The sequence below is a fragment of the Epinephelus moara genome, chromosome 21 (assembly GCF_006386435.1).
Source record: "Epinephelus moara isolate mb chromosome 21, YSFRI_EMoa_1.0, whole genome shotgun sequence".
In the NCBI taxonomy this organism is placed as follows: Eukaryota; Metazoa; Chordata; class Actinopteri; order Perciformes; family Serranidae; genus Epinephelus; species Epinephelus moara.
The window spans coordinates 25,816,807-25,836,250 of record NC_065526.1 but is presented as its reverse complement, the minus strand read 5'-3'; the positions used below and the strand labels follow the sequence as shown (position 1 = coordinate 25,836,250).

The following is a 19,444-nucleotide window of genomic DNA, read 5'->3' as shown; positions in this document are numbered from 1 at the left end:
TGCGCATGTTGCAGCACAGCATGATGTATAACCTGTGCATGTCAGCATTGGTAGCTATAGCTGCCACTGTCGATTCCTAAGAGAATTAATGTTTTCTCAGTTTGCTATAGGCCCTGCAGGTCTCCAGTGGGCAACCAAGAATAGAAACACTGTTGACACCTCATATGACACCTGTTAATTCACAGCTTTTATTGCCACAGATTTATTGCAAAAGCAGCAACAAGCTTTTTTTCCCCTACATTACAATGCAAATGTGCTTTTTATGGTGGGTGTTTTCTTTTACTGTTTTTATGTCCGTCAGCAAGGTTAGGTTGTTATGTTTTCACCTCTCTTTGTCTGTTATCAAGATATCATGAAAAGTTGATGTTTATTTTGTTTAAGATATGGTTGACAGATAGTCCATAGTCCAGTAATCAGTTAATTAGATTTATGCGATGATACGGATAATGGATTTGTAGTATTATGTGATTATTGCATTTCAGCCATAAATATTTTGCCGCATTCAAGGACACAAAGGAACATCTAGGTCTTACATCTAGGACATATTAACCAGCAGCTAAATATCAGTTAATTCCCAAACTAATTAATTGTATTAGAAAAAAAAGAATCTTAATAACAAATGTTAAAAAGATCGGCTGCAAATTGTGCAGCATTGCAGGTTTGAGCTCTACAGAGGGTGTATTAAGAACGCATAAACGTTATGTGGTGAGGTATCTTAAAACACACAAACCAGCACGTTGTCACAGAACAATGGCTGTATCATATCCTTTATCAGACAGCAGAGGTTCAGTCCTCCCCAGTGAGAACATAACACTAAAATTTGCATCAAACTTTAACCAGATCGAGCACAAGGGCCCCGGAAAGGACCATACATGGGGTTAGGGGGTAAAAGACAAATACTGTATTCACTGTATTCTATTTACAGATAGTGTTGCTGCTAATAGGTCCCACTGTAGTCTGTACATGCTTATCTGCACATTATGAGTGCTTAGACAAATCATACACATAGGTTGGTTTTTGTGCTATGTGAAGTGGCAAGTTGGGCCCCCACACCAAATCCACTTACGGACCCCAACAGGTCGAGGGCAGGCCCTGGTTTGAAACACCTGCACACTCTGCTATTGAGACAGGTTGGTCGTAAGTAGACTGTTGAATGCAGGCAGAGGTAGTTTCATGGTCAAACCACTGAATTATGGTTTTCACTGTTCCCACTCCACCAGAAAATCCTTGAATGTTTTTGTGATTTGAAAAAAATTAGATAACACTTTCAGGGTTTTTGAAAAGAAATGGCCTTGAAAATAGAATAAAATCAGAATATGTCTACCAACCAGAGTCACCAATTTGCTTCAACTTTTTGCTTCCAAAAATGAGCACTTCAGATACTGCAAGGTGCGCTGTGATAGATATTTGTCCTTATATGGCAACAGTTAAAATATAGCTTTGATGACTTTACTCTGAACGGCAGCAATGGATTTTTTGGCCACTTGGGGGCAGCAAAACACAGCACTCGCATATGATCACCTTGTAAAGTTGATATAGTGAACGTGTTAGCAGACAGTTGTTTATTTACATAACCAACAGACACGGAGCAGCATTGACATTCATTTGGAGTTGTGTTTGTCCACCTGTCAAATGTAAGCCTTATACTCACTTTTCTTTTAGCTCTGTTTTGGTCTCTACTTACTCCTAAGGGAAATATCTGTTTCTTTAGCTGCTAAATGCTCCGCTATCTTAACCAGCTTGTTGCTTGTTGTCTGCCATTTGATGCTGGACATTTTTAAGTAAACAGGGTTGATCAGAGAGTTTTTGCTGAAAAAAGACAAAACATGACAGATGAGAGCTGTGAGAGTCAACCAAAACAATGAAATTGCAGGTCGGAAAACCAAAAGAAAGAGCTGAGAAATGCTAAAAAGCTAGGTAGAGCTACAGAGACCCCTCTCACATTACATATAGTTGTTTGATCTGTTGTTAATAGAAAAACAGAAGCCCTGTTTTAGAGATCCAGCGATAAGGCCGCAATGAAGACCCTTCATTACGCCATCTTTGGTTTTTTATACAGAACCAAACAACACCAGCATAATGACGCAGCAGTGTGCAATTTTAGATTGCGTGCTGGTGTTCTGTAATAAAAGAACCGTGATGGACATGATGTGTAACACAACAGTATCGGCCTGTAGCGTGACATATACTGTAACATGCGCGTCAGACAATGCTTTCTAAACAATAACAATGGCGTATCATGACAAAAACAATAACTTACTGTCCCTTTTACATGCCAGCTGATCTCCTCTGCTCGGAGAGTGCAGAGCTGCTGGACCTCATTGTTTCCCCAGTGTGCGGACATTTTCAGTTGGTGTTCTTCTTCTTTGAGTTAGCTGCTAACTGCTATCAGCTGCTTTTTGAATCTCTTGGTGGTGGGTCGCACTCATAACACTCCGTGAAAAAGTCACACCAATCTGGTCCTGCTGGCTGTCCTTTTTACACGGACGATGATTTGGTGCTGTCACTACTGGTGTAGCCGGCTTAAAAGCGAGACACCTTTGTCCCCCCATTCTGTGATCGTACCTTTAATACAGAACAGCAAAGCGGTGCAATTTTCACACCTTAAAGAGGCGGTGTAAAAGGGGCTATTGATAAGTGCAGCTTTAAGGTCATTTGAGCGTATTTGATGTCTGATTTTGAACCAGTGGAGCGCTTCATGCCAAAGCCCATATTTAATTTCACCGAGTAAACAACCGTGTATTATCCTTGAATTTGATGTGTGGGAAGTTTGACGTGCAACCCCATGCCTGGCATCCTCTCCAAAGCTCTGCTCCTACATTCATAAGAGCACTTCTCTTGGTTTTAACAATAAGGATTCCACATCCAACACAGAGGTGGAAAGCAATCTCTGGATAGCTATTGATGTCAAGATGCAGGGGCGATAGAGAGGCCAGAGTCTGTTTACAAGATGCTCATATCCGTTGGTGATGGCCTGACATTGGAGTGACCTCCGAGAGTGCTGCATTCAGCCCGTCTCACTGCCAAACATATGCACACACTGGCAGATGTATATAAGCCCGCAAAAGCTCAGCCTCATGCACACAGCACTGTTCATGCTGCAGGACTGTTAAAGCGGGCACACGCTGACAAAAGCACAAAAACATGCACCCACACGTTCTTAGACACATGTGGGAGACTGATGACTGCAGATGTACACGCGTGTGCACACAAACACACGTGTGCACACCGACTGAGCAGCGCACTCTACTGGATTACTTTAATTCGGTTAGCTTTGATTGGTTTATGGCCTTTTGAAATATCACTGCCAGAGCTCAGCCTCACTGTAGCCACTGTGAGGGGTTTGTGCACCGTTTTCAACATCAAATTGAATTCCAACGGGTTGCATGGTTCATATTTGGTTGATGGAGCATATCCAGATGCAGTATATTTAGACTGCAGGTGCTGCAAACCAAAGATTGATTGTCCTTATAAAATAACACAGCGCCGTACATCATAGCGTAGCAGCAGCTTTAAAAGAAAACACTTGTGCGTCCGAACGTGTCCTTGGATGCCAAAAAAAAATTAAATTAGATGATAGAATGAGAGCATGTGACACTTATACCCATTCGCTCAAGTGTGTGTGCAGTATTAATTAATTTGTTGAAATGGATTACAGGCCAGATTGAGCGCTCATTCATCCAGATCTCACTAATATAATCTGCCTCTAAACATTTCATAGAGACTTATCTCTCTGAGCTCTCCCGCCGGGTGAGCAATATTTATTCTGTTGTGCTGGAGTCTTAGGCTCCTCTGTCAGGGCTGAGAAGGGGTTTATCTGCATCCAGCGGCCGTCGCAGCTCCTTTTGTGCTTGGCTCCTCCAACCCCCCATCAGCCCTCCATCCCGCCCCGTTTCGCTGGTCACACCACACTTCCTGTTAAATCCCATTACCAGAGCCAGACGCCGCTCTCTGCACTGTGTTACGGTCTTTGAGCAAAATCATAAATAGGCCAAGCTGTTGAGTACAGATGCTGCCGAAAATACACTCGCCGTGTTCCCATTCTTACTCATCCTCCACCCCCAAAATATTTTTTTCCTCCCAACACTGGGATTTTTTTATTTTAGTGATGTCATTTTGTGATGTCATCCAGCACTTGTTCCAAAAATGCCTCAGTGTCTTACGCAAACAGGCGTGTCAGAGTACACAACATCCTCCTTTTCCCTTGTGAACGCACCAGTTTTTCCAAGATTATGTAGTGAGACTGTAGAAGCAGCATGTCTCTGCTTTTCAGTAACAGATCTTCACAGGGTTAATGTTACCTATTGAACGATGTGCTTTTACTCATCTGTTGAATATATTCCCCTGAGTGACACTAATGGAAGCCAGAATCAGTTCCACACCTACAAACACACACTGTAATGGCGACTTGTGACACTTCACTAATTGTGGTGCAGAGTAGCAGCGCTGTTCATCATGCACATTCTTGATTTTATCATCTGAATGCTATACTTCTACATACACACCCTAACATGGACACATGCATGCCTATACACACACACTTTTGTGTAACTGGCTTTGTGGCTGATCCAAACCATAGTCCATTATAAAATAATGGCCGTAGCTATAATGACGTCACCCACTGGTTTGTGGACTCTCATTTTGAAACCTCGAGTTTGGCATCTTAGCCGTCACCATCTTGTGTTTTTTGGAGCCAGAATTGACAGTATTTGGATGAGAGGCTGGGGCTGTGGAGGACTGAGGGGTGGATCGTTCTAAGAGGCCCCTGTTAGCAGACAGCCTGTCTTTCAAAGCGGCCAGGCCCTGAATCATGCGTAACTATAAGTCTTAAGAAAAGGTAAACCCTGTACAATTGTCATTAATGTTGAAATATGCTATGGAGACCAAAACCATTTTTGTTCCAGGCTGTTGTAACATAACATGTTTATTTCTGCTGTAAAATTGGGCATTTTAACATGGGGGTCTATGAGGATTGTCTCACTTCTGGAGCCAGCCTCAAGTGGCCGTTTGAGGAACTGCACTTTAGGGTACAGCCGCGCTGACTTCATTTTTTTGCTCAGGAGGTTGCCGCTTAATCCAAACTCAAACTTGAACACTTATCCTTATATGTCTAAACTTAATTCTTACCTCGCCTTAACCTAAACCACCTCTAACCTTCAAGTTAAAGCCAAATCCTAACCTGAATGCATCTCTGCTTTAACCCAGACAAAATTCTAATTCAGGTTTTAACCTTAAACTTTTTGTTTCTTTCTTCTTTCTTCTTTAGGCTGCATTCACACTATTATATACCAATATAATGTGTTAAAAACTGCTTCACTGTTTCATCAGTCATTACAATGAGCTTATATTGAACTGGTACAGAGGAGATGGCGAAGTCATTCAGTTAAAGTTTGAGTGCAGAGCTTTTGTCTCCCCCCCTCTGTCAATGAGAGTAATTAATTACACTGTCAATGCATGCTTATGTAGCTTGCTGCATCTCCCCTGCCCCCCTGAGTGCTCTCTTCAAGTCTTTTTTCTTTTTTAATTAAATCCATCCTGAACACTTTTATCTGGAGCATCCACTACAGAAACGTCTCTTGGATGCATCTTAGGATTCTCCACCATACTCGTAGCTGCTGCTCTGTCACTATGATATCCCTCCCTTCCTACCCACTTTAGCTCTCGCTGGTTGACATAAAATGCATCACTTTTGGTGCGCCAGCGCGGGACAGTCACTTCAGACACCAGACACAAAAACTCGAATGTACTTCGAAATTTAACAGAGAGCTTTCCCTGGTGGCAATAGGCTTAATCAGCATTGTGTGAACTTGTTGTGCATGGATGTAATGGATGTTCATTTATACTTGAAAGTCCCGCACTTTTGCTTTAAACTTGAAGCTGCACGTGGCTCAACAATATTGTCCAATGGTGCACTGCATTGCTAGATCAAGAGCACATTTCTAAAGAGTATAATTCAACTTGTTACTTTGCAAGTGTCAAGATAGAAGAGAAATGATTGGAAGTGTGATACAGAGTTTAGGCAGTGATAAGCCTTTAAACTCATGGATGTCTTGTTCAAACTGGGCATCCTGGATTGTTTTTCAACTTCTCATAGGCACCTATAGCAACAAGCCTCCACCATGCAGTCTGCTGTATTTTTTGGGCCATTTTATGCCTTTTTATTAGTCGACAGTAGAGAGATGACAGGAAACAAGGGGAAAGAGATATGGGGAATGACATAATGTACAACAAAGGTCCCCGGCCAGACTCGAACCTGACACGTCGTGATAAAACCACCACCGGGGCGATGCCTTTATATGTTCATTTTTTATTGCAATACTATTTTCGGTCTGACCACTTAACAAAACCAAATCTTTGCCATTGAATGCCTACATTTAATCCACATCCTGTCCTTAACTTTATCCTGACTCTAGTTTTCATCTTTAAACCAAATTAAAAGCTTTAAATCTACCTCAGCTTTAAACTTAAGCAAATCTTAATTCTTATCTTAACCCTAAACCATAATCCTTTACCATAGATGAGGCCTTTCAAGATCTTATCGGTGGCTACCATGACCTCACCAACTCAAACTGTCTCTCAGAGGGATAGAGCCACACACACCATTAGCCGCCCCCTATCATCTCAGATGTCCGTCACGGGTCACATGTCGACGGTGAAGAAAGAGCGGAGGAGGGAATAAATGAAGGGGGGAGTAAGACCAAGCAGAAAGAGAGGGGGGGTCCAGAAGAGAAGGCCAGATAAATACAGACTGTCAGTCAGTCAGTCAGTCAGTAAGTCAGTCGGGGCCCACGGCGCCTGGTTCATTCAGTCCCAGCAGGGTAACGACTGTGTAACTACAATCTGCTAATCCCGCAGGCTGGCAGAGGCCCATGGGAGTAAAACCAGCCTCACCAGTACAGCCAGCTCCCACACCAGCTGGAGCTGCATGCCAGCCTGCATGACTGCATGACTGACTGCCACTAACCGTACTAACAGGCTTGTGAGAGCAGTGCATTCAGATGATGATGAAGAGGGATGTTTGTGCCTGTGTGCTGTTTTTGTGTGTGTGCATGAGTGCACTTGTGTGTTAAAGTGGAAGAAATACACTCACACAAAGAACGGAGAGTGTGTGTGTGTGTGTGTGTGTGTGTGTGTGTGTGTGTGTGTGTGTGTGTGTGTGTGTGTGTGTGTGTGTGTGTGTGTGTAGATCAGGGTTTTTAGGTTTTGCAACAAACACTTGGAGATAAAAATGATCTCGGTGGTGGACTCAAATTTCAATATGTGCAGTTAGGGCATAAACTACCATAATTATGCTTACATTAAGCTGTACATTATGTATTTGTTTTTCGACTGATGATATATAGTCTATAAAATGACAGAAAATAGTGAGTAATGTCCTTCACAAGTTCCCAGAGCCCTTTCTTCTTTTCTCTCAGTCAAAAAGATAATTGTCATATATATAGAATAAAAAATGCTGCATCCTCACATTTAAAAAGCTGTATACAGAGAATGATTGTCATTTTTGCTTTATAAATGACTGAAATGATTAATAATAATACTTAATAATCAAAATGAAAGTAATGAATATATTATGTAATTTGACAAATCCTACTGTTGACATTAATTCAGTATGTGTAGGATATTATGTCTGATAATACTATGTCCTTATTTAATTTTTTCTGGTACTGTTATAGTGGATAATTGAAAATAGTGAATAACCTGATGAATTGACAGTATAATTACAGATCACGATTGTATTGAATTGTATTGGATTGTGCCTCCTCACTTGCTCAGCCCCATCCCCAATGGAACCAAATAACAGATAGGTCTTTGGACTTTATTGTGTCATCCTGGCATTGTCTTTAATGTAAGCATACATGATTTTTACTGAGTTAGTGTTTTTATATTTTTACATAGTGACATTGTGTAATGAAAAAATTATATACCTTTTATCCCAGTGAATTATCCCAAGCAGAATTAAATTAATAACTAACAAATGAGTTATGTGGATTTTATTTAGCGTGTAAAGCATTATGTCTGATGCAATACTGAACATTAGTTTTTTTTTTTTGTTTGTTTTTTTTCTCATTTTATTTTGCATACTTTTACCATATTGTGACGTATATAGATATTTAAAAATATATCTGTAAATATTGTGATATTGATTCCTTGACACTCTGATCTTACATCAAAGTCTGTTTAAAGATCTTGGGCAATGCATATGTGAAAGAAGTTGTATGAAGCCTGTTGTGGCTCCAGAGGGAGCTGCGTGAAGTTTAATAAATTGCCTCAAGTGATGTCACTTTTTAAGATGAAAAAAAATCGGAGGGGGTGCAGTGTGCAGTTAGAAAGAAGTGATTTCACCAGACCTCTGAAGGCCACTCCTCATCTCTGCTTGAGGCTAGCGGCTTGCGGCTACATTAACTGCTACTAGCATAACACACCCGAATCTAAGACAGAACTGTCGGTGGTTGAGTTGCATTGTGGGTAATGTAGGTGCAGGTATGACAAGGAAGGCAATATACAGTATGGAATAAAAAGAAGATAATTTCTGTTACTTTTTTAAACTCTCCATCATGAGTCTGGCAGTGCGAAATATGTGGTTCTCTTTTAAGGACAATGAAGTAAAAGGAAGGAAAAAATAACTACACAGTCGCTGTCAAAGAGCGATGTCAGAGAGTAGTGATGACTCAGGAGGAGACCAAGGTTTAGTGTTTAGCTTTAAGGCACTTCAGTATGAAGAGAGTCACCATCTGTTACAAGGATAAAAACCTCTAACCCTGCAGCTATGACCTCTCTGTTGCACTTCTGACTCTCCTATTTCACTGTTTATGCGACCTCACTTTGTGGAATGCTAATCTGATTGATCCTGTACTGTGTGATTAGGACTGTAGGTGTCTGAGTGGGTTAAACTCAAACCTGCTCTCTCTAGTGTGCATCGACATTATTTCCCAGCAGCATGACGCACAATTTTAGCAGCTTGCTTTCAAAAACTAATAAAGTAAGAAGTTTTCTAATCAAAGTTTTTCGGTGTAGCTATAGCTGATGGTTGAGGTTAGTTAGGAGAGAACATGGTATGTTTCCCGTTCAAGCAGTCAAGTCGTGACATTGTTTTGTTCTATTTTCAGTTATATCCAATGATTTTTTTGTGCTTCCCTGAATGACAGTGTCTTTCTACAAACAATAAAAAGAGTAAACGTGTTATAGATTTTAAAAAAAAGAAGGTAATTTGCATGAGGTAAATTACAGCTCATATAATTGAAGCTTTAAGAACATTTTGTCTTTCAGTCTATGTGTTTTGAAATGCATTTAATAATGAATAGTAATAGTAACCAATATTTAAAGGTCAGACATAGTTTACACACTGGCTTTTATTTGATCAGTGTTCTTTGCTCTCTGATCACACTGTTGTTTCTCCCAGCTTTGACATCTGTATACAGTAAACAGGGATCTCTGGTTGTGGCGGTCTGGGGTTGTGAGGAGCTTTGTACAAGATGCCGTCTAATCCGCTGTCTCCCCAGAGAGATTAGCTCTGTCACCAGGGCTGGGAATTAAACAACGACTGGTGTTGGAGATAGTGACACAGACACAAAGCTGAGACCAGACGGGGGTGGGAGTGAGCTGGGATGGGTGTGGATGTAACTGGTAAATAGATGACTAGAGCAAAGCTTGAATTATAGTCTGTCATCATCAAATAAAAACAACTACAGTCTTGGAGAAGACTCCTGAAGCTGAAGTGGGTTATGTGATCCAATCTGTGCATAGGTGCAGTTTGCCATGAGGTGACCAATGGCAACGTGTCATCACTCAGTCTTTTTGATATGTAACTATTTGGGACTCCCTAAAAAAATGAATTTGACAAGTGAAATNCCTGAAGCTGAAGTGGGTTATGTGATCCAATCTGTGCATAGGTGCAGTTTGCCATGAGGTGACCAACGGCAACATGTCATCACTCAGTCTTTTTGATATGTAACTATTTGGGACTCCCTAAAAAATGAATTTGACAAGTGAAATATGGGAATAAATCTGTTTACTTTTCTTTGAAGGGCAGACAGTTAGTGCCATGAGAAGATCAAACGCGTCACACACATGTAATCGATGCTAGGCAAGAGTTGCCCCAAAAAACTCCATGTGCTATGAACCTCTCTGCATTCAGCCCCTAGAAGGTTGCTGCCTTTGAAAGTACCATCACTAAGGTGGAGATCAGACACAGAAACTTCAAACAAGATTGTGAGGCACCAAGAGGGCAGACAGAGAAGCTTGAAACTCTTCGGTGTGACGGAAATTCTGTATTTTCATCGGTAACATATTGATGAAAGAGACTTAATACACACTGTTGCAGAGAACTAAGGTCTTTTGAGCAGCAAAGGAAAGTTATCATCAGTCCTCAGTAATTAAAAAATCCAAAGGTAAAATATGTCACAGAAATGGCAATGTAGGAGGCACAAATGTCTTTCTGTAACCATGACCGCCCACAGTACAGTTATGTTCATGTTTTGGTGCTGTTTCTAAGTAGGCGCTCCCTTCCTGTCGCAGAGCCAGCGACTGAGTCAAGGTCCATTCCCGCTTCGGGCAAAACAGGTTCACCCTCACACTTTCCATCTGTCTGGCCATGAATGATTCACACTGTTCTACTGGTCTGTTTTAGCTGGCAGCAGAGCTTGTACAGTGAAGAGTTTGCTCTATACAAAGTTAAAAAAAATAGAGGAAGAGTAGAAGTAAAGGAAGACCATTGTATCTTTCAACAGCAGCAGTGGAAACACTGATGAATGCTATTATGTTGACTGACTGAGGCCTTAACTGAGAGAAAAATTTGGTTCTCTTCAAAACACTTTATTCATCCCTAAAGTGACAGTTTAAAAAATCACGATGGCAATCTCACAAGGCCGGATCAGCAACACTTCCATAACAGTTTGAACATGACACAAACCTGAATTGTACGCTTGTGTGTTTTGCATGTAGTGCGCAATCCAATCACGATGTTATGATAATCGTATGTGCCTTTTTAAGGACTTGTTCAGTATTAATGTGTGTTTTGCCAATAATTTTAAGGCTGACGTTAACAACACCTTGCAGTCACTATTCCTTTTGACGAAGGCATACACACCAGCAGCAGAAGTGAAGTTCAAATACATTAAATCAAGAGATATTAAACATTGCCACTGTGATTTACTCCAGAGGAGGATTTTGTGCCAAAACAAGTAGTCAAATGTTTGATTTACCAAGAGCAATTTGATAATCATAATTTTTCTCCCACCACGCTGTGGCCGGAGACATTATGTTTTGGGGTTGTCTGTCCCATTCTTGTGAACTCGACATTACAAGAACGCCTTGTGGGAATTTCCTAAAATTTGGCACAAATGTCCACTTAGACTCAACAATGAACTGATTAGATTTTGATGGTCAAAGGTCAAAGACCACTGCGACATCACAAAACATGTTTTTGGTCAGAAAATTTGTAGCTAATTAGGGCAAAATTTCACACTAATGTCAAACAGGATATAATGATATGTGATCACATTGTATATCTAAAATGTCAAAGGTCAGCTTCACTTTGACATCACAATGTTTTCTGGCCATTATTCAACATCTTAACTCAAGAACCGAAGGGGAGACATTTGGTCAGATGCTGAATTAGTGACAGTAATCTTGGGTGCCCACCTTGAAACTGTGCTGGTTGTATAGATGTTCTGTGCTGCTGCAGAGAAGATGGTTGTGAATCATCTATGTTTTGAAATATGTAGCTTCTTTGTTGTCACATCCATATTTGAATTACTGCCTACTGTCATGGCTACATATGAGTCTGGACAGACATGATTGTAACCTGTAACTTGACTCGTTCTTGGAGGCTTACAACCACAAAGTGGTTATTTAAGTTATTTATCAACCAAAAATACAAACATACACTGCGTCTGGCTCCTCGAATTTGACAATTTGCTTCTGATTTTCTGTTTTATATCATTCATTCATTCATTTTTTGTAACCGCTTATCCTGTTGGGGATTCTGGGCTATCCCAGCTGACAGTGGGCAAGAGGTGGGGTACACCCTGGACAGGTTGCCAGACTATCACAGGGCTGACACATAGAGACAGACAACCATTCACACTCACATTCACACCTACGGCCAATTTAGGGTCACCAATTAACCTGCATGTCTTTGGACTGTGGGAGGAAGCCAGAGTACCCGGAGAAAACCCACACTGACACAGGGAGAACATGCAGACTCCACACAGAAGGGGTTTGAACGAGGAACCCTCTTGCTGTGAGGCGACAATGCTAACCACTGCATCAACATGCCGCCTGTTTTATATCATTATACGCTAAATATATTTGTGTTTTTAAACTGTTGGTCAAACAAGACATTTGAAGATGTCACCTTTCAGCTCTTGGAAACTAGGACAGATTTTTCACTTTTTTGGTCATTACATACTGTAGACAAGACAATTAATCAAGAAGATTGTATCAGAAACAATCGTTCGCTGCAGCCTTAGTAAAATGATCAGAAATGATTTGTAGAGTACATTGAAATACGATTTGACTTTTAGATGAGAAATATTAATATAAAGTTATGCTTCCTAGAAAGGAGCTCAGCTTAACTGTTCATCAGAACCTTTAAATAACTCTGCCAGGGCAGCAATCTGTTCCTGGAAAAAAGGTTCACACTTGAAAGCTCTGCGCTCTGCATTTATAGAGGGGGATTTCTTCCTCTCCCTCTCTCTCATCCTCTCTGCTTTCCTTCCGCTCATCTCGTCTCTGTCTTGTGGAGCTGCAGCCGATGGTGAGAGGAAGCGCACAGACTTGATAAAAATGAATGATTTTATTAGTCGGTAAGACTAAGCTGGCGTGCAGAGGACCCTGTTTTATCCGGGCTTTGCGTGCAATGCGTAGTATTAGCTACAGGACAGATTTCCCCACTGGACAGGCAGATGCTTTCCCCCCCGGGCGCTGTGGAAGCGCCATGTGTCACTGAATCTGAGCTGGGATAAGACGTCTGTCACACTGAGCTCTGAATGGGATCTAAAGCACCCCGGTGCATCATACATAAAAAAAGACATGACAGAACATCCTCATCATCTGTACTCTCAAGTATTTCTGAACTGAACACATCTGAGGTGACGACTTACTTTACAACATGGAAATAACACATACAGTAGAGTCCATTCTCTCACTCTCAGTAACTCTGACATGGTAACCAGATGTTGGCCTCTGGTACAGGCTCTTACCATTACTACATGCATGAATCAGACAGTAATTATGTCATGTGATCTGCAATCTGCATTAGAGTAAATACTTCCTTATTAGACCGAGCTTTGACCTGATGATGGAAATGTTATGTAAGATAGATACACATAGATTAATGTTCTTCTTTCTGCCTTTTGCAGAAGTCTGCTTCACATTAGAGGAGTTGGCGTGCATGTTAGCAAACACATTTCTTCCACTGCACTGGTGTTATGCCGTACTGTCGTTCCTATGATTGTCAGTTATTGTGTATGTGTGTATAAATACTGGCATTGTGATGTATGGAAATATCATCAGCATCATAAGACTGCAGATATCCTCACTGTTGAATTCACAAAGCCTCTTTTATTGCTTTTATCAGTGTGCTGTGTGTTTGTTTATATAATTTTCTGTTTCCCTCTTGCAGCTCCACTGAATGTTAGAAGAATATTTTAATATCAGGGTATATGATTACACGTTTTACACCTTTCTTCCTTGTTCTTTTACAGACTGCACTGAGGAGACGAGGAAGCAGGGAAACATTTAAAGACAAGAAATCCACAAGTCAGGTAAGAAAAATAAAAAATTCTAAGAAATGTTATTCCGTCCCTTATCTCTGTATTCAAAATCATAAAAAAGGATAAGCTTGGTGATATTATATGTTTTTCTTATTGTCAACAAATACCATAAAACGACCAAACCCAACAATGAACTGATCGACCTAACAGGTATTGCCTGAGTAGCCAATCTTCTACAGTATACACTACTCAAAAAATGAAGAGAACACTTGATCGTCACAGTCTAACACCAAGTCAGTTAAACTTCAGGGATATTAATCTCAGGAAGCACAAGTGATTGTGACTTTGGTGCAATTGAAAGTGACAACAGGTGCAATGAAGAGGCAAAAGCAAGACAACCCCCAAAAAGGGAATAGTTTTACAGTTGCTCTCTCCTTATCCTTCCTGCATGATTCTTCTCTAGTTTTGTGTTCTGCTAGTGTCCTTGTCACTGCTGGTAGCATGAGTTGGTACCTGTAATCCAGTCAGGTTGCAAAGGTAGTCCAACTCCTCCAGGATGGCACATCCAGACATGTGGCCGCAAGAAGGTGTGCTGTATCTCCCAGCAAAGCTCAAGAACATGGAGAAGGTAAAGGGAGGTCAGTTGTTACAGAAGGAGAGTTAGACAGGGCCATTGAAGGGCATAGACCCAGCAGGACCAGCATATGCTCCTTTGCACGAGGAGGAACAGGAGGAGTACTGCCAAAGCCTTACAAAATGACCTCCAGCAGGCTACTGGTGTGCATGTTTCTGACCAAGCTGTCAGAAACAGACTCTATGAGGGTGGCATGAGGGCCTGAAGGGCCTGAATATTTGAATCATCAATCCTAGACCCCTCAGTCGACTGAGATTTTATGTACTATTGGGGAGGTTTCAGTCCCCAGATGTAGCTACAAATCCAGCACTCCTGTGCTTGCTTTCACGCTGCTCATGGGCACAGGCAGCTGCAGACCCAGACTCAGGGTGTGTCTGAGTGAGACGGAGGCAGCTGCCTGGTAAGGCTCCGACATGACATTATCCTCTGTCTTCTGGGTAGAAGTGGTGAATTTACCTCTCACAGCAACTTAAGTTCAATCTGTTGTTGGCATAGTTAGCACACATTAGTTTTGAGGGCGACCTTGGCTTATTTACTATATTGCGTGAATGTCACTGTCACCCTGGAAGTTCCGTTAAATCCCATTCAAACTCTTAAACTCTCAAACTATATGTGGAAAAAGAGGAACTAATGGTCAAATACTTGCAAAATCCGATGTTACCATGAACTGTGTTTATTTTGAATCAATGCCACATAGACCATCCTGCTGCTTTAAGTACTTACCAGAGCATTAAATATGGATTATTCCGCCGCTCAAAATAGTCTCCACCAAATGCACAATTTACTCCTGTTAAAAAAATGTTTCCTAAAAACTACAGTGCCCAGCTGTTTGTTGACAATAAGGTATAAAATATCACCAGCTTTATCCTTTCAAATTTTTTAAAGTTTCCTCATCCCTTTCACTCTGCTAGGAGGACAGTGCAGACCTCAGGTGCCAGCTCCAGTTTGCCAAGGAGGAGTCGGGCCTGATGAGAAAAAAGATGGCGAAGCTCGGCCGGGAAAAAGACGAACTGGAGCAGGAGCTGCAGAAGTACAAGTCAGTTTACGGGGACGTGGACAGTCCCCTTCCCCTGGCCGAGTGCTCCGGTGGTGGTCCTCACACCACTCGAGAGGCTGAGCTGCGATTACGACTCAAGCTGGTGGAGGAGGAGGCTAACATCCTAGGCAGAAAGATTGTGGAGCTGGAGGTGGAGAACCGCAGCCTGCGGGCAGAAAATGAAGACATCCGCTGTCAGTATGAAAGAGACTGCTTTGGGCGGGAACCTTTCTCCAGCATGCCCTCGTCACCATATGGTGGTGATGCACTGGATTCGGCAAGTGAGCTACGGCGCCATCTACAATTTGTGGAGGAGGAGGCTGAGCTGCTGCGCCGCTCCATTTCAGAGATTGAGGACCACAACAGGCAGCTGACATCTGAACTCAATCGCTTCAAATTCGGCCCCAGCAGCAGCTCTGTTGGCGAGGAGGGTAGTGAGGGAGTATTGTTTAAGCCTGGGAATGGAGGGAACGGTAATGGTTCCAGCAGCGGGATGATGATGGAGGAGCTCAAATCAGCCAGGATGCAGATCAATGAGCTGAGTGGAAAGGTTATGAAGCTGCAGTACGAGAACCGCGTCCTCATGTCCAACGTCCAGCGCTGCGACCTGGCTGCACACCTTGGCCTGCGCACTGGCAGCCCTCGAGACAGCGATGCAGATAGCGATGCTGGCCGACGGGAAGCCACTGAGGAAGAGGAGGCAGGGCGACTTCTTCTCCTCCACCCTAAGAGGGAGGGCCCTATTGGGGGCGAGAGTGATTCTGAAGACCTGTTTGAGAAAACGACGACCACCTCAGGATTCGGAAGCATCAAACCCTCAGACGGCAGCGAGCTCAGCGCCACTGAACTGGCCAACCGCAGGAGGGAAGAACGGGAGTCATTCACCAACGTGAAACGCGAGGCGGAAAGGCTCGGGAAGACGGTGGACCGTCTGATCACAGACACCGACAGTCTGATCTTTGAGGGCAGGCTGCTGGTGACGACAGGAGAGAGCCTGGAAGGAGGGGTGGCATCTGGATCCAAACCAGACACCCAAGTCCTGGACACCATCAACACCCGTATGAAGGCTTTCCGCACTGAGCTACACATCTTCATGGAGAAGCTGGACCATGTGGGGGAGGGACTGAGAGAAAGGACAGACGATCTGTCACCCATGCCAAACCTCACAGAGTCCAGCAGCTTCCTGTCCACAGTCACGTCCATGTCCCGCGACTCTCCCATTGGCACCTTTGGAAGAGACCTGGTGACAGACTTCCAGGTAAGTTCAATGGACAGACTACATGTGGCTTTTACCACTGTTTTTGAGGTGACATCTCTCCGTACATTTAGATGTTTTCTTTCTTTGGCTGCTTGGTTCTGTTGCAAAAAGAGGAATATCAATATTAAGGAAGAAAGCCTGTCAGCCAGTGGCAGGTAGCCATTCGGGAAAAAAATCAATACTTTGGATTTTCTGACGACCACTGCAAACAAGATGTTCTCTTAAAATCTTACATAAGAACATTGATTAGTCTCCAACCTCAAAAGCATCTAGCCTGGTTGTCCAGACGATATCATGTTGCAGGAAAGTAAGGCCGAAGACAAGACAATATCGCACCAGATGGCTTCATTGCTTTAAAATAGCCAAAAACTTTAAGTCCGCAGAATCCTGTCAAACAGCAGATAGCCATGAGAAAACCCACCGGCGTATTTGTAAATGTGAGAATTCATTTAGGTTGGATTTAAAAGGCCCTAAGTGTGCATTCATTAGTCAACCATTTAAGGCCAAAATAAAATAAATGAGATTCTTAGTCAGCAAATCAGCTCTAATTAAAGACAGTGTCAGCACTGTGCATCTTTAGCAGAACACATACGATCCACAGCCATGCCTGTCAATGGGAATCTCATTAAGTTGTAGGCTTTAAGGATAAGTTCGGATTTTCTCAAGTTCCCATGACTCAATATCCACATGCCTGTATGTATGTTGAGACAGTTACGGGTCTTTGTTATACTTTCTCTTTTCCATAGTGACAACAGTGCGACTCCACTGTAAGAAATAAAAGAGAAAATCCACAGCCCCCGTTTGGTGCAAAAATGTACACTTAAAGGGAAAGTGTGACAATTTTACACACCAGTCTGTCAGGGGCGGACTGGCCATTTGGAGGTTCTGGAGAATCACAGAACGGCCGGTACTCCAGGACGGCCGGCGGCCGCCATGCAGTCAGCACCATTTTTTTTTTGTTTGTTTGTTTGTTTTTTCCTTTTTCTCCCTGATAATCTACTGTTCCACGTCCAGTCCGCTAGGTGGCAGCCTTTAAATTGGATGCCAGCTGGCCCATAGATATCTATGAGCCGGCCGGCCGCCAATCAAATTGAAGAAGGAAGTGTATACCCTATGCGCACCGGTTGTTGTGGGCTGGGCCGAGTCAAAGTCCAGGGCTGTTTTTTAGTACCAGTCCGCCCCTGCAGTCTGTCTACGGGTCTTGGAGAATACTAATGCAAATGTGGAAGACGTTGTATAGAGCCTTTTGTTGCTCCACAGGGAGCTGTGGGAAGTCTGACAAGTAACCTTAAGTGATGTCACATGAGTCAGCATTGGTTGGGGCCGAAGACTACAAGTCTGAAAATGAAAAAAATCTATTGGCGTGAAGTTTGAAAGAATTTAGCTTACCAGGTCACCAGCCACTCCTCATCTGCTTGAGGCTAGCAGCTCGAGGCTACATTAGCTGCTACTAGCATAGCACACCTGAGTCTCAGACCAAATTGTTTGATGTTGAGTTGCTTTGTGGGTAATGTAGGCACTGGGTTTTGACAAGGAAGAAGAATGCATGGAATGAAAAAGACAGGTTCTGCTGCATCGATTGCTGCTTTCTTTCTTTTTTCTTTTTTCTTTTTTATTAATAACAGATCACAAGTCAAGCAATGGTTATATGAGTGCACTGCTGAATTGGTGGAGAACTCTTTTGAAGTCAGCCAAAGTTAATATGAGGCTTTAACAATCTGAGTTGACCAAATTAAGTTAGTCTTTTTTGTACAGAGTTTGTACATTAAGCCTCACATTAATCTTGGTTTAATCTTTATGAACAGATTCTGGCATATGTATAAAGAATCTGTTGGCAATGGGACAACATTTTGGTATCAGAAGTTTGAGTCATCAGGTATGAAGTTTGAGTAGCAGACAAAGAGTCTGTATGGAGACGTGGAATGCATTGGCTGAAATACAGTCTCTGAACCCATTTGCTATCGACTGGTGACAAATTAGCTTTATATTAGATTTTTCTTGAAAATTTATCTGCATTCATATGCAGATATCTGTTTAAAGTGATTAGCCAAAATGACAGTGCACAGAGCACAGAAGAGGAAGTCTTGGTCCAGATATTTGCTGGCTACACAAGAACTCCTGAAATATTGTCCATTGCCCCCATCATTGTCAGACGATAGTCAACTTCAGAATGTATTTTTGCAGAGAGGGCTGTGGATTTTGTCCAACGTTTTTAATGTGGAGTCGTACTATAACAGGTGGGGAGTTGTCACTTGTCAAATGGTAACAGGGTGTCCTAAATCCTCAGAGAGGACAGAAAAAGAACTTGGTTACAGACCATGAAATTGGGCTCTCGTGATCCCTCTGATTTTGATGGTTTTAAGCAGGAAGTGTCAGGAGAGTTATCACAGCTGGTTTGTGTGATTCTGCTTGTCCATCCTTCAGTGTTGGCTTTTCCTATTATTGTGAAGCAGAATTCACCAGGCGTTGGATTGGTCACCCACTTATAAACCATCCTGAGACAGGTTGGATAGACTTGAAAAATCCGAACCTATCATTTAAAGCCTGAAGAGGAAATGTTGACGTCCAGAGCCAGCGCAGGGAGACATAACAGGAGCCTCCTTTCCAACATGAGCCACCCAGCTCTACCACACTGGCACCACTGCCACCCCTCCCCTGTCCCACCACCACCACCACCATTGCTTCCTGCTGCTGCAACATTCACATCTGCATCTCCATGCACATCCTCATAGCCAGCAGCCCTGCCTGCCTCCTTCTCCCTGCACTCACTGTCTGCAGCTGCCCTGCTTCCAGTCAGCCAG

At 42.6% G+C, this 19,444-nt stretch overlaps 1 protein-coding gene across 6 annotated transcripts in view; it reads left to right on the top strand.

Annotated features, from left to right (window-relative positions):
• LOC126408758 (microtubule cross-linking factor 1) overlaps positions 1-19,444 on the top strand; it is a 96,172-nt gene that overhangs the window by 31,571 nt on the left and 45,157 nt on the right. For all 6 annotated transcript variants that reach the window (XR_007571951.1, XM_050074424.1, XM_050074423.1 and 3 more), the window contains exons 4-5: positions 13,707-13,766; positions 15,261-16,643. Coding sequence is in view for 5 of the 6 variants with exons in the window: in XM_050074424.1 (XP_049930381.1) it covers positions 13,707-13,766; positions 15,261-16,643 (1,443 nt within the window). In the remaining variant the exon portion in view is untranslated. The remainder of the gene's footprint in view (positions 1-13,706; positions 13,767-15,260; positions 16,644-19,444) is intronic.